The 16,487-nt window shown below is 40.7% G+C and overlaps 1 protein-coding gene across 1 annotated transcript; it reads left to right on the plus strand.

The window, feature by feature from the left end:
* Positions 1-7,893: 7,893 nt before the first annotated feature.
* LOC116501448 (GSK3-beta interaction protein-like) lies at positions 7,894-8,311 on the plus strand. The gene is given in 3 exon segments (XM_032207021.1): positions 7,894-8,046; positions 8,048-8,124; positions 8,127-8,311. Coding segments are annotated over 3 exon segments (411 nt in total). The 5' UTR covers positions 7,894-7,897.
* The last annotated feature ends 8,176 nt before the right edge of the window (positions 8,312-16,487 follow it).

The following is a 16,487-nucleotide window of genomic DNA, read 5'->3' on the forward strand; positions in this document are numbered from 1 at the left end:
GTCAATTTATCAAGTCTTCAGAAAATACTCCTCAAATTTATGAACCTCTTTGCTTTTGTTATTCCGAACTTCTATTTCTAACAGTTACAGCCCTTTTTTTTTTGTCTTCGAGATTAACTTAACACTGCTATAGGTGTGACTGTCCCTGTGAATGGCTGGTGAAGAATGTTTTAATTACTGGTGAAGTGTCAATAAGAAAGCTATTTGTGTTTGTATGAAGTCTTTGATGTCTGGGGTTTTCAGAACAACTGATAACAACTAGTGACTGTTATGGGATACTATGCAGGCCTCTGATATCTAGCCAGGTGGCCAAGAGATTAAGAAGAAGAAAAAAAAGAAGCTGAAGGACGGCTTGGAGACAAGACCTGCAGGGGATGCTGTATAAACTTGAAACGGTGCCAAAGGAGTACAAAGGGGAAGGACGAGAAAAAAACTTGGAGAGGAAGACTACGAGCCTTCAGCATGAAAGACCCCTAGAGACCTCCAGAGGGACCACCGGAGACTGATGCGCATGCTCCAGTAGGAGGGACTGGACCCCGGAAGCTAATTATAATAACCTGTTTTTTTTAGAAGGAGTAATGAATATGTATTAGTCTAGGAACATAAAAATCAGCTACTTGATGTAACTGGTGTGCGTCCTGGTGGAGCGGAGACTCCCGGTGCACCCAGCGCTGTTTGCTTACCTCTATTCTTTTAATAAATCCTATTTTTTTATTTAATCCTATTTTGAAGATTGAGCCATTTATAACAGGAACAATATAGTTGAGGATCGTAGCATCCAGAAATATATAATTACTATTGGAAAGAGATTACAAGAACTAAGAGAAATTGGAATGATGGCTCAAACACCACCTTTAGGATTTGCTATTCATAAGATACAACCAGGAGACAAGGTCTTAATAAATAAACTTGGAGGGAAGAATCACTGAACCCCGATGTGAGGGGCTGTACCTTGTTTTACTTACTACTGAAACAGCTGTGAGAACAGCAGAAAGGGGTTGGACCCACACATCCAGAATAAAAGGACCAGTAACTACCGAAACTTGGAGGGTTGAGTCCGCTCCTGGGGAACTGAAATTAAAGCTAAAGAAGAACAACGGCAACGAGGCTCTGCATGAATTAAGGGCACCAGATAAAGAGGACAAGCCTGAAGGGAGGAAAGGGAGAAGGCAAGACCGGGGCAGGACCCTCCACTGTGGTGTGTATGGTCTACCGAGGGAGGCAACCCCCCATGCATAATAGTAATAATATTTATCAGTTATTCTGAAACCCCCCAGATATCAGAGACTTCAAGGAAAAGCCTACAAATACATTTCCCTTCAAGCCCTCTATTGACACGAGTTGCTAAAACATTCCTTTGCAAGATACAATAATTATATACATTAACCACACTGTTTTTCTTACACTTGTGGTTATACAAGGGTATGTGAGAAAGAAGGTCACATTCATCAGAACATGCGGCCCTAGCATTGTTCCATACTGACACCAATCAGATGAATATATTTCACAACTTTATTGAAGCACACCTGGGGAACAATGCAGTCATTGGTCCCAGCCAGCATGGGTTCACAAGGGGTAGGTCCTGTTTGACTAACTTGATTTACTTTTATAATAAATCACCCATCTAGTTGATCAAGAGAAACCAGATGATGTGATCTTTTTGGATTTCAGTAAAGCTTTTGACATAGTTTCCTATAGGATCCTACTGAACAAAAGGTCTAGCATACAACTAAACAAAAACATCATTCGATGGATGAGCAATTGGCTGACGGGCAGGGCTCAAACGGTTGTGGTAAATGGGGCCGCATCTGTCTGGCAGATGGGCACTAGTGGGGTCCCTCAAGGCTCCATTTTAGGGCCAGTCCTCTTCAATGTCTTTATAAATGGTTTGGATATAGGACTAGAAGGTGTTCTGAGCAAATTTGCTGACAACACTAAACTTGGAGGAGTTGTAGACTCAGATGAGGGTGGAAAGGCCTTGCAGAGAGATCTGGACAGATTGGAGAGATGGGCAATCACCAACTGCATGAAGTTTAACAAGAGGGAGTGCCAGGTCCTGCATCTGGGACAGAGCAACCCTGGCTATACGTACAGACTGGGTGCCGAGACGCTGGAGAGCAGCCCCACAGAGAGGGATCTGGGGCTTGTGGTTGATAGTAAGTTGAATATGAGCCAGCAGTGTGCCCTGGCAGCCAGGAGGGCCAACCGTATCCTGGGGTGCATCAAGCACGGCATGGCTAGTCGGTCGAGGGATAGTGATTGTCCCGCTCTGCTCTGCGCTGGTGCGGCCTCACCTCGAGTACTGTGTGCAGTTCTGGGCACCACAGTACAAAAAGGACGTTAAACTGTTGGAGAGTGTCCAGAGGAGGGCGACGAAGGTGGTGAAGGGCCTAGAGGGGAAGACATATGAGGAGCGGCTGAGGTCACTTGGCCTGTTCAGCCTGGAGGAGGCTGAGGGGGGACCTCATCGCAGTCTACTGCTTCCTCACGAGGAGGAGTGGAGGGGTAGGCGCCGACCTATTCTCCTTAATCACCAGTGAAAGGACCCACAGGAACGGTGTCAAGCTGAAGCAGGGGAGGTTTAGGCTGGACATCAGGAAGATGTTCTTCATTGAGAGGGTGGTCGCGCGCTGGAACAGGCTCCCCAGGGAAGTAGTCAAGGCACCGAGCCTGTCTGAATTTAAGAAGTGTTTGGACTGTGCACTTAGTCACATGGTCTAAAATTTTGGGTAGACCTGTGCGGTGCCAGGAGTTGGACTCGATGATCCTTATGGGTCCCTTCCAACTTGGGATATTCTACGATTCTATGATAACAACGGAGAATTCACTCATTCAAGTATCAGCTTAGAAAGTGAATCAAACATCTGTCTCATGACTACAGAGACAAGAATGCATTTGTATTATAGTGATAAATAAGCACTAATAAACAGCAAATATATATATGATATGTCCTACCTTCTTCCTTTTTAAATTGCATTTATCAATTGCTCTATGTAGATATTTGTGGTTGTTTCACCCTGATGGACTCCACCAAAATCACTCTCTTGTGCCCCCTTCTCAAAGGAAGATGGGGGAAAGAAAGTATGATGGGAAAAAAAAAAAGAGGCTTACAGGCTGATAAGGTAACTTAAAGGAAAAAAAAAAAAAAAAAAAAAAAAAGAGGAAAAACAAGCAAGGGCCATGCAGAAGCACAAAGAGAGAGAAAACAATTTTTCTCTACTTCCCATCAGTGAGCAATGTTCACCCACTCTGGTGGTTATACTCATGTGGGCAGCCGAGCCCCACCACAACTGCTCTCTCGCTCTCCCTCCTCAAAGGGAAAGGGGAAGAAAATACAATGCAAAGGGCTCAGGGCTTGAGATAAGGACAGGGAGCTCACTCAACAGTTATTGTCACAGGCAGAACAGACTCAGCATAGGTAGTTTAATAAAATTTATTGCCTATTACTAACAAGCTAGAGAAGTGAGAAACAAAAAAAAAAAAAACTAAAAACACCTTCCCCCCATCCACCCCCTTCTACCTTGCCCACCCCCAGCCTACTGGCTCTTGGGGGTTTGGAGGGAGTGTCAATACTGTGCCAGCACTGCTCAGTAAGAGACAAAACACTGGTGAGATACCAATGCTGTTCTAGCTGCAAGTGCAGAGCACAGCACTTTATGGGCTGCTGTGGGAAAAGTTAGCTCCATCCCAGCCAGACCCAGTACAAAGTTGCATTTTTTTAACAGTTGGTCAGTACTATTAACCCCCAATATTGTCTATAGAAGAAAATCATCTTGGTAAAATTTTTTGTAATACTTTCCCAGTCACATCATAGTACAACTTAACTAGGTATTCTGGATAGTATTTACACAAATAGATCATAATCGTGGATCAGCTTTACTGAGTAACACACTATTATTTTTTTAAAAATCAAGATTTTGATCTTTTAGTTTTTAAAACTTATATGGGGTCAGTCAACTGTCTTCGTGGTGACTATGGAACATACTTCTCTGAGGACAACTACTGAAGTTAAGGTTTCACCATGGCTGCCAAACCAACACATAAACATATAATAAAGAAACTAGTCACAGTGCTTGATGTGATTTAAAAATAAAAGGTTTCATTTATTTTCCTAACAAACAGAAATTCCTAATAAACTGAAACTCGTAAAATTCCCATAAATTGTAATAAAAGTACTGGAAATTAAGTGTTACAGTAAAAATAAATAAATTATTATCAAAATCTACTAAGTAATTATTATCAAATATATTTGATATTTATATTATATTATTATATATTATTATATTTATATTTTATAAGTAAATTATTATTATCAAAATTTACTAAGTATCATGTAGCCATATGTAGACCTTGGATGGAGGAAATGGAGCTTTATTCACATAGAACATTTGAGTTAACTGGAATCCATGAAAATGTTGCAAACATATTCTGAAAAAAACATACACTGGGATTAGGCAGATGTGACGGGTCATAGGCTGAAAGTTAATAACCCTAATTAAAGCTGATTTAATTACTATACAACATTTAAATGATTGAGAAATAACAGGAATTTGAGAGAAATGAGTGAACTTGAGTATCTCACAAACTAGCTAAGGATCTCTAATCATCTTATAACAAATCCTTCCTTTCTCAAGTAAATCTTCAATTATTTTTACAAAGTGAAACAGATCCAACAGTCAAGTTAACTCCAGCTGAATTCCATAATGGTTTCTGAAACAACATGAACTGCAATTTCAGCAAAATTTTAAAGAGATAGAAAATGTCTATATCTGCATCTAACACTTTTGAATAACAAAAATCTGCCATTGCTCTATTTGAAGGACCGGTTTAATGAAATCTATTGCTACTTTCCATTTGGAATAAGAAAAAACATATGTTTCAAAACCTACAGCCAACCACTGAGAGACAGCTGACAGAAAAATAACCAGCTGTCTTTTGCTCCAGAACTTCAAAATATAATTTAGAAGTCTCAATGTTAAAAGTTTTCATGATATTTTACAAACTGTCACCAACTGCCATACCTGATTTGCTTTCTGATGCATTTGAGGAATACCTAACTCATTAAATTGATGCAGCAGAGAAATGATTCTGTTAATGACATACAGCTTGGTTTCTTCTGAACAGATTGCTTTATGGTTGAGTATCACCTATCATTGTGGTTTAACCCAGTCGGCAGCTAAATACCACTCAGCCGTTTGCTCCCCCTCCCCCCTCCCTCTCTGGGATGGGGCAGAGAAAAGAGAAAGTGAAGCCCATGAGTTGAGATAAAGACAGTTTAATGAGACAGGAAAATAATAATAATAATGATGATGATGATAATAGTACTACTACTAATAATATGTAAGGAACAAGTGATGCACAATGCAATTACTCACCACCTGCTGATTGACGCCCAACCTATCCCCGAGCAGCCAGCCACCCCACCCTGGCTAGCCACCCCTATATATTGTTTAGCATGACGCCAGATGGTATGGAATACCCCTTTATCCCCTCACAGCTACTGCTGCACCCCTAGCCTGCCTGTTGGCAGGACAGAGCAAGAAGCTGAAAAGTCCTTGGCTTGGAGTAAGCACTGCTCTGCAACAATTAAAACATCAGCATGTTATCAGCACTCTTCTCATCCTAAATCCAAAACATAGCATTCGACCAGCAACTAGGAGGAAAATTAACTCTATGCTAGCTGAAAACAGAACATATATCCACCCCTTATTCCATACCATTTATGTCATGCTCAGGTTACACTCTTTCCAATACATTCTAATTAATCACCATTTTCATCTATGGTATATAGCAATCATAGTAGTGATGACATACAGTATTATGTAATAATTAACACGATACAATTCAACTCATGGGCTATTCTCACCCAGTATTAAATGCCCTTGAGGTACACACCGGACCTCCCCATTCTTTTGCATTACCCACCAAGTGCATCCAGGTCCCTGAGCAAAAGCAATTCCACGAATGGGTTTGCCTTTTCCTGAGGCAGGAGCAGCCCAGACTGTTTTACCCAGCATATTTCTTACATGCACTACAGGAACTTTATCCCCTTCTACAGTACGTAACAGGTTGGATTGGGCAGGTCCAGCTCGGTTGGCAGATCCCCTAGTATTGACTAACCAGGTGGCCTTTGCCAAATGCGTATCCCAATTTTTGAATGTCCCAGCGCCCATTGGTTACAGTGTAGTCTTTAACAGTCCATTGTATCGTTCAACTTTCCCGGAGGCTGGTGCATGATAGGGGATGTGATACACCCACTCAATACCATGTTCTTTGGCCCAAGTGTCTATAAGGTTGTTTCGGAAATGAGTTCCATTGTCTGACTCTATTCTTTCTGGGGTGCCATGTCGCCATAGGACTTGCTTTTCAAGGCCCAGGATAGTGTTCCGGGCAGTGGCATGGGGCACAGGATATGTTTCCAGCCATCCGGTGGTTGCTTCCACCACTGTAAGTACGTGGTGCTTGTTGTTGCGGGTTTTGAGGGAGTGTGATGTAATCAATCTGCCAGGCCTCTCCATATTTATATTTCAGCCATCGTCCTCCATACCAAAGAGGCTTTGACCGTTTGGCTTGCTTGATTGCAGCACATCTTTCACATGAATCATGAATAATCTGCGCTATAGCGTCCATGGTCAGGTCCACCCCTCGATCACGAGTCCATCTGTATGTTGCATCTCTACCTTGATGGCCTGAGGTGTCATGGGCCCATCGGGCTATAAATAATTCACCCTTATGTTGCCAGTCCAGGTCCATCCTGAGCCTCTTCAGTTTTACCAGCCTGATCCACCAACCTGATCCTGGTTGTTTTGATGTTCTTCAGTAGCCCGATTCTTGGGCACATGAGCATCTACGTGGCGTACCTTTACAACCGGGTTCTCTACTCAGGCAGCAATATCTTGCCACAATGCAGCAGCCCAGATGGGTTTGTCCCCCCGTTGAGGATTTTTTGAAACAGCAAGGAGGCCATGGCTTGCTGCAGCTGAGCAAACCAAGCTACCAGGACAACTATGAGGAGTTGCCATGACAATGTTCTTCTATCGCCCGATTGAGGAATTAAAAATATTGTTGCAAGCAGCTGGCACTTCCTCTACCTGTGCACCTGTATTGTATTATTCACTTGCAGAGCCACAGGAATTAGATATCCTGGGAAGTTTAACATCAACAGCATGTGTAAAGTTCAATTGCTCGCAAAAAAAAAAGAAACAAAAACATGAAACAAATCGTCAATGCCACACTTGCTCCTTATTGCAATACATCTCTTTGGTGTAATTATACAATACTATAATAGCATCCTTCCTTGTGCCAGGAGCCGCTCTGCTTGGCTGTGGCATTGACTGTGGAGCGGACGCCCGTAGGTGCACCCCGAGCATTTTCCTTGGAGGGGTCTCCACTCTTAGCTGCTCACCATGGGAGTAGAAAAGGACCTCCTGAAGCCACGGACAAATTAGTTTAAGTGATATTTTTGTGGTATAAATGAGAAGTGCAAAAGGCCTCTTTGTGTGACTGTGTGATTGTGCTATGTGAGTGAGATGCAGCATCTCTGCGAAGCAACATTCCTAGTGCTTAGTGGCTTTTTGACTGATGTATAAATGTTCCTGGGTAATATTCAGTGGGTTCGGAACATTGTAGGGATTACTAAAGACAACTTAGCTATACTATTACCTTTATTGCGAGGAAGAAGCGCAGAGCAGGAGATTAAACTAACAAATGAGCAACAGCAGGCTCTTTCGCAAATAGTTTCTAAGATTGCAGACATATAGCAGAAGTTGCACTCTCCTTACTAGTTAGCAATCACGTGTCTCATCCATTTGCAGTGCTTGGTCAAAAAAAAAAACAAAAAAACAAGAAAACAAGGCGAGTGGGGCGATCACTCTTCCATGCCAGGCACCTGCACCGAATGGAGACTGACTGCAATCCTATGGAGTCTCCCAGTAATACAGGATTTGAAGAGGATTCTGATTATTCAGACTTTGAAGGAACAGATGTGAAAGATATGAGACCAGAAGCCGAAGCGCTTGTGAATGATGTTCTTTTTGCTGTCAGCAACGTTTGTCTCAAAAACCCTTCCATGTACAGAGGATGTGGCATATATCAATGTGGAAACCAGGGAAAGGAACAGGTACTGCCTGAGCTCACTGAAGCAGGACTCAGGGTAGTAGCTTATGATTTTGATCAGACTGATGACAGTTTGCAGACACCATACCACGAAACTGTCTACTCCTTATTGGACTCTCTTAGCCTGGCCTATTGAGAGGTGTTTGGAAATGCATTACTACAAAGACTAGAAGCTTTAAAGAAAGATCAGTCGTGATTTACCCTGAAGTGAAGAAGATTTAATATTAGAAGGAATTCTTAGTATGAGGCACTGCAATCTTTCTTACAAACACAGCCACAAACATCTTAAGCTTAATTTCTTGCATTAACATCTGCTACATACTAGTACTGGTCTATAGCATTTTGCTTCAGAGGATTTGTGTATATCACAGTGCTATTGATAAATTGTAAAACTACTAAACTTATTTTTTCTTTTTGTTGAAGGTGAGCAAATAACTTGCTTCTCACAACATTTAAAAAATTTTGGTCTCTTTTCAAAGTGTTACTATCCAAAACTCTTGAAAAACACGTATAGACTGAATATTACAGAGGCAAGTAGTAATTTTTTTTTTTTTAGCGTATTCTTACTGATCATTGTCATATATGCTTTTTAAAATAGAAGTTAACTGTTTAATTAACATGTAGTAATTGAAATTGATTGGGTAAAACAGGCAATTAAGTTCTGTTTTAAACTGAAAATTACTTTTTTGCATAGAATAGAATTTCAGCTTGATTTGCTGTGCATAAATCTGAAAATTCTAAGCTTCAGTAGCAAGAAAGATGGCTCTTGAACAGTTGAGTGTTGATTATATAATAACAGCATCTGAGTTAAAAGGAAATCTCAGTATTGTTTGATATGTCTGTGTCTGTGGAAACCAACAAACTCCAAAGAGTGAATGAGATGTACTGCTACTATATGAATGCATTGTCTGAATCGCAAATGAGCTAAGCACAGAAGTAAATTCGGATGTAACAGGCTACATTCCCTAAAGATGATGTTATATATGATATATATGTATGTATGCTATATTGTAACTGTTTGGGAGGCTTGAAAGACATTTTATCCTGTTTACTGTTCTGAATGTCTGTTTACACAATGTACAGGATATACCCAAGAGTATTTTTGCTTCAGCCTTTACATAATAGAGTACTTTGGTACTCCTGTTTTTCAACTTTTCTCCCTCAACTGTACAGTATCCTCTCCTAATGAATAATGACTAAGCACTGTAATGTTACTTGCATTGTATTGGTTTGAAACCAAAGGTTGTATGAAATTTGCTAAAGGGTAATAACAACAGCATTTGGAATAATCGTACAGCTATGGCACTAACTACCTCCTGATGTTTTTCTGCTTTGCGGGGATAGGGCCTGGCAAGGTATCCCTGCAAATGCTATCGGAGGTCCACGTTACTTACTATACTTACTTACTAAACTTACTATATTTGCTCCTAGCTGGTCATAGTTGGATAAGATCACTAGACATAAACGGGCATTGCTCACATCAGATTGCAATGATAATGTGGAGTTGCTTGGTGTTGTGGTTAGAATGGCATTAGCACTTTTTGTGCCAGGAGCAGCAGCTGCAAATGCACTTAATAATTTAGAAAAATTGGCATACTGAGCCGAGAAGCAAGCCAATGCCACGACAGAAATACTTGAGAAGAAGTTACTAGATCAAAATAGTCTGCGACATGCGCTTTTACAGGATCAAGCTGCTATTAACGTTTTGCTTTTGGTTCAAGGACATGGGTGTGAGGATTTTTGAGGAAATGTGCTGTATGAACCTTTCTGATCACAGTGAGTCAATTCACAAATCCATTAGTTTCCTGAAAGAGCACATGAGAAAGATTCAATATGATATCAATCCTTTCAATCAATGGCTCACTGATTTGTTTGAAATGATGCCTAGATGGTTACTGGGATTAATCAAAGAGGGATTGAGGCTTCTGCTTATTGTGGTGTTAATCATCATTGCGTGTTGTATTGTAATAAATGTGGTTAAAGGGTTACTTGCAAGACTGTTACATGAGGCTTGGATTACTCAAAAAGAAAAAGGGGGAATTGTTGAGGGATTTTTGAAACAGCAAGGAGGCCATGACTTGCTACAGCTGAGCAAACCAAGCTACCAGGACGACTACAAGGAGTTGCCATGACTAAAATAATTTGGAAGCATTATACTGACTTTCTACAGTAACATGCAAAATGTCAACTACTGGGACTTAGACAATTTCTCCCTCTCAGAACACTGGGCATGCACATACATCAGGCCTTGCACAGGAAGAGGTTGCACACAGTGCTCTGCAGGCAGATCTGGAAAGGAATTTATGTCTTCTAATGCCATGTGCAACAATACTGACTTTTATGTGCCTGATCCTCATCTCAGCCCAGAGCTCTACATAAGCTGATTTGGCTATATATAAAATGAAGCTGGAGACGTACAAAATTTTAGAAAGATGTTCACTGAATCACTCCACTCAATGAAATGTCTTATGTCAGCTGGTGGGGGAAATAGTGAATAAAACTCACTTTCACGTGCATTTTGGCCTACAAATACTTCAGTGACAGCTCTTTGTCAAGGGTTTGGTCCCCAGACCCCCTCCTGATCACCAGGGTAAGGAACCTCTGATGCCTTTAGTATTTGTCACCTACTGCAAGGGGATTAGTACCCTCTGCAAGAAGCAGGTTACATGGTTTTGTTTTCTCAGGTGGAAGGAATTGAGGTATTCTTTGACCTTTTTCAGCACTGAATTACAATACAAAATAAGGAAATTGGGGTATAAAATGTGGGAGTTGCAACACATCTTCACCTGTATGTTCTTTGAAATAAGAAGCAGCACTTTCTGTTAAACCCTACTGAACATTGGTGCAGCAAGCATTTTTCAGAGCAGGCATACCAGGTCACTGCCTCTGAGGGAAAGGAATGCCTTGCTTTTGTCTGCTAATGACAAACCCCTCACTCTGTGATGATGGTCCTCAAGCAAGTCTCAGAGCATCAGGTCTGTTGTACAACAACAGCTGTATTCAGATTTATCAGATATTCCACAGTCTTGGCTGCTGGACATGGAGGTTAGTTCTGAATGATGGTCAGAAGTTGTAACAATGCTTCCCAGACCAAAAAGAGAGCTCAGTCATCACTGGCATGAAACCATGCAAATCCAGATGGAGCCTGGGGAATTAAACAGGCTTATAGCCAAATCAGTCTAGGATGCCCAGCAGGCCTGCTGCCTCAGCTGGGATATGCTGACTTCTTCATTGTTACCAAAAGCAGCACCGAAGTCATTTTTCAGAGAGAATTAATTCTGAAAAGTAACAGGAAATATTATGGGCACTCCATGGTGTTTTATAAAAATAATATTATTGGTCATTCCTTTTTTCCTTATTGTAGTGGGTTTATGTGGCAAGGTTTTGGTAGCAGGGGGCCATAGGGGTGGTTTCTGTGAGAAAGATCTAGAAGCTGCCCCATGTTTGGGAAGGGCCCCATTGTTTTCCAGAGCTGAGCCAATAAGCGATGTTGTTTTGCGCCTCTGTGAGAGCATATTTAAGACAGGGAAAAAAACGCTGCGCCACACAGCAGCTGGGAGAGTGAGGAACAGCCTTGCAGGTGCCAAGGTCAGTGAAGAAAGAGGGGGAGAGGTGCTCCAGGCGCCGGAGCAGAAGTCCCCTGCGGCCTGTGGTGAGGACCATGGTGAAGCAGGATGTCCCCCTGCAGCCCATGGAGTACCACGGTGGAGCAGGGTTCTGCGCTGCAGCCTGTGGAGGAGACCACGGTGGAGCAGGTGGCCCTGCACCGATGGAGGCTGCCGCCTGTCGAAGACCCCTGCTGGAGCAGATTCCGGGCCAGACCTGTAGCCCGTGGAGAGGAGACCACTCAGGAGCAGGTGACCGGCAGGAGCTGCTGCCCGTAGGGGAGCCAGGTTGGAGCAGTTTTCTCCTGAGGGATGGACCCCGTGGTACGGACACATATCTGGAGCAGTTCTGGAAGAGCTGCTGCCTGTGGGAAGCCCACACCGGATCAGTTCATCAAGGACTGCATCCCGTGGGTGGGACCCCACAGCACAGGGGACGAGAGTGACCGAGAAGGAGCAACAGAGAAGAAGCGCTGTAGACTGACCATAACCCCCATTCCCCCGTTCCCCTGTGCCGCTCGGGTGGAGGAGGTGGAAGAGGGTGGATGGGGGGGAAGGTGCTTTTGGTTTCTTTCCCTTGTTTCTCACTTCTCTCGCTTGTTAGTAATAGGCAATAAATCTTACTATCTCCTTATGCTGAGTCTGTTTTGCCTGTTACAATAATTACTGAGTGATTTTCTCATCCTTATCTCAACCTTTGAGCCCTTTTCACATATTTTCTCCCCATTCCTCTTTGAGGAGGGGGAGTGAGAGAGCGGCTGTGGTGGAGCTTGGCTGCCCACTCTAGCGGAACCACGACACTTATCCATGATCCTTTTTTCTTTCAAATTAGTACTCCCACTTCATGAATCCAAACCATCATAAGATATTGTTGTGACTATTTTCCTTTGGAAATCCAAATAATACGGCTGCAAAATTTTGCAAATCTATAAATTAGGGACTTTTAACTCTAATTTAAGCCACACACAAAGCACTGTATCAAAATGTGGCTTTAAAGCAGGATATTAAAACAGAATAAATGGATAAGACTGATATTTGAATAAATACATATATGTGTACAAGTGGAGTCAGTTAAAAATATGTATATGGTAAAGAAAAAAGAAAAATGAACCTTTAAATCCATAGCAGATATTATGAAACGTTTTGAATTGCAAGTTTTTTGGAAAAAAAAAAAAGAATATTTTATATCACTGTGAAGATCATTCCATTTAAATGGGGCATGTACATCACCTGGCAGCTATGATAAGTAAAAGAATCACTGTTTCAGATTATTAGTATCTTCTTCATATTCATCTGTGGCTAAGCAAATGCAGATTGCCTCAGATGAATAAATATGCCCAATATGTATCGGTAACTATATAACTTCAAAGTTCTCTTGTGTTTTCAAAATAAAAAGAGGAGTTAAGATCCTGAATTTAATTTTTATTTGTTTCTAATTATGTTTATCAAATGTTCATTAACTATCTAAAAAGATATACTATACCTATGTTAACACTGAAATGCATGTTTTTTATGAATAACAAACTTATTCCTCTCTGCCACTTTCTATAAAATTCCTGTGCTTTTCCTAATAGCATTTTATTTACCTCCCAGTAGGAAATACTATGCTAAATTTTTATTATTTATTCCAAAGTATCATTTTGATCACTGCAGCTATATCAAAGTTCATGTAAAGAAAGGTATCAGCTTTTAAAAATGTGTCTGTATGGGTACATAGGCTAATAGAAAAGAACAATGCCCACCGCCATGAGAGAACATAGAGTACAATTAATTCCACGGTCCTCCTAATTTGTTCTAAATTTTACTTGTACCAACAGCTTTGAATGTAGTCCTATACCTGTTTTTCCAGGCAGGATAGCAGGTTGTGAGCTTACAAAATATTCTTTATGACAACAGTATCCGTAATGTCAATATCTCATCCTGAGTTTCGTAGCCCTATCTATTCACCCAAGAACTTCCACATATTGACACTTTGGGTGCTGTGTATGATCATATACTAATACATTTTCTAAAGAATCTTCACCTTCATTACAAAATCCTGCAATCTGTATAGTCTAATAAAATGACCACAGCAACTGCAACTCAGATGTCTGTGATTCCATATGGCTAATTCATAGAATCATAGAATCGTAGAATATCCCGAGTTGGAAGGGACCCATAAGGATCATCTAGTACAACTCCTGGCACTGCACGGGTCTACCCAAAAGTTTAGACCATGTGACCAAGTGCACAGTCCAATCGCTTCTTAAATTCAGACAGGTGTGGTGAAGTGACTACATCCCTGGGGAGCCTGTTCCAGTGTGTGACCACCCTCTCGGTGAAGAACCTCTTCCTGATGTCTAGCCTAACCTCCCCTGCCTCAACTTGACACCATTCCTGCGGGTCCTTTCACTGGTGATTAAGGAGAATAGGTCGGCGCCTGCCCCTCCACTCCCCCTTGCAAGGAATCAGTAGACTGCGATGAGGTATCCCCTCAGCCTTCTCTTCTCCAGGCTGAACAGAACAGGCCCAGTGACCTCAGCCGCTCCTCATATGTCTTCCCCTCTAGGCCCTTCACCATCTTTGTCGCCCTCCTCTGGACACTCTCCAACAGTTTTACATCTTTTTTGTACTGTGGTGTTCAGAACTGCACACAGTACTCAAGGTCAGGCCACTTCTAACTAAATTCACTTTAGTTTCTTATGGAGATAAAATATTCCAGTAGATCTTTAGTTTGGTTTTCATAAACCAGTGAGGTAACAAAAATACCAGCATAGGTAAGGGGCTGAAAAATGATGTAACATGGTAAAGTAAGTAGACTTCTAGATTAGCTCATTAAGATCATGAGAAAAGAAGAAAGCATGTGGGTATTATTAGCATAGAGAAGGTGGCAAACAAGCCTCAGGGTATAAAAATAGAAAAGCAGAATATGGCAACAAAGTATGCACCAGTTGATCATAGAAATGAAAAAGTGATAAATATTCTAAAAGTTTAAGAGACATTCTTGTCTCTACCAATCTGTAATATTAAATAACTCCGTAGAAACATGGCCAGGACATGTTTAACATACCTGATTTTACTCTTTTGATAAGATGTTTGTGTATAAGTAAAGATATAAAAATGTTATGATATCAAAGTTAGATTATTTCAGCAAACTAGACAAGCATTTTATTTGTACTATTTTATCCCTGAAGTACTGGATACTTTGAACAATCCTGGTCTTTCTGATGGATTCAACTCCACAAGATCCCGGGTATTTTAAAATGTATACTCTTTTCAAATCATATTTTAATATGATTTTAAATATGACTAAAAATCATATTTTAAAATGTATGCTCTTTTAAAATGTTCCTTGTTGAAAACTGGAACCTTGACTTCTCTTTAATAGGTTTGGAAAAATGATAAACACCCTTATAAGTAACTCTTTCAGAGTTCATTCCTGAATTTTTAGATTGACTTGTCAGGTATTGAGGTATTTCAACCATTCTTATGCCCATTGAATTGTATCGAATAGACTTTGTAATAACAATATGCAAACATACACATGATGAACAGTAGAGGCAAAGAGGAAAGACAGTAGTTTTTCCAGAATCTTATCTGATCTCTGAATTACAGTAACACTTAGAGGAACTTTGAATGGCTAGAGATACCAATAATGCTAGAAAATATACAGGGAAAAAAAAAATACTAATGGAATAGAAAAAGTTAGAAAAACTCTAAATACAGTCAGTCTGAGGAAGGTTTCATGTATGTTCAGTTTTTGCAAGTTTAATAAATCAAGGTAAAAGACAACCAAGTAAAGAAAAATTATTTAAGTTAAAGGGATACTTTGCTGTGAATGTGAAGGGAAGATACTAGTTATGAACAAATTAAGGGATGAAAGACACGGACTCCTGATGGCTCTTGAACAGGAGACCTTTATTGCCCTTTTTCACTACTACATATACTTTCCCTGTAGCCCCATGCGCTGTCCACACACCCGAATCGGTCATACAATTGGTTAGAGACCTTCAGACACACACCTTGAGCCAGCCAGCAATTGGCCACTGCCCAAAGCTCATCTTTAACACTGTAGCCAAGTTAATTTATCTTGACCTTGCTCAAGTTTTTGTTTCTAACGCTTGTTTTTTCATTATCTCTAATTCAGGGATGTGTGAAACAGCGCAAAGACACCTGCGAATTCCTTTCCCACAAACAAACTTACGTTGCAAATTTGAAAATATTTCTAGCCACCAGATGAGGGATTTACTGAAATTGATTTCAAACATGGATGGAAGAGGCAAGAAACCTGTTTCATTTTAAGGTGCTTTGTAAGTTAAAGGATTGTCTGGAGTCAGTGATATAGAAGGTTCTTTTGGAGAATTCTGTCCTATAGTCTCAATTTAAGTGGTGAAAACATTAATTTAACACAAGATATTTTAATATTGATAGCACCTATAACTAGGTCCTTAACTAATATCAGTGATGGAAATGAATGGTTGCTTTCCTAAGATACTACCTGGTTTTCATCTCAAATATTTTATAAAGAGCCTCTTGCTTCTTGGGGGTAAGTTTCCATATGGAAAGCATTGCTTTGTAATCAAGACAACTTAAATGACCATATGTTTATGATATACTAGTGTAGGGAAAAAAAAAAAAAAAAAGAGGAAGAAAAAAAGAATTTGAGAGAGCTTCATACACAATTCACGCAGTCAAAGCCAACCCATCTGCACTCTTTGTTGCTTTGACCAAAATTCATTGCACTCAGGTACTGCACGGTATCTTTTTTTCTACCCTTTACTAAGTCTG

Source organism: Aythya fuligula, chromosome W (assembly GCF_009819795.1).
Source record: "Aythya fuligula isolate bAytFul2 chromosome W, bAytFul2.pri, whole genome shotgun sequence".
Lineage (NCBI taxonomy): Eukaryota > Metazoa > Chordata > Aves > Anseriformes > Anatidae > Aythya > Aythya fuligula.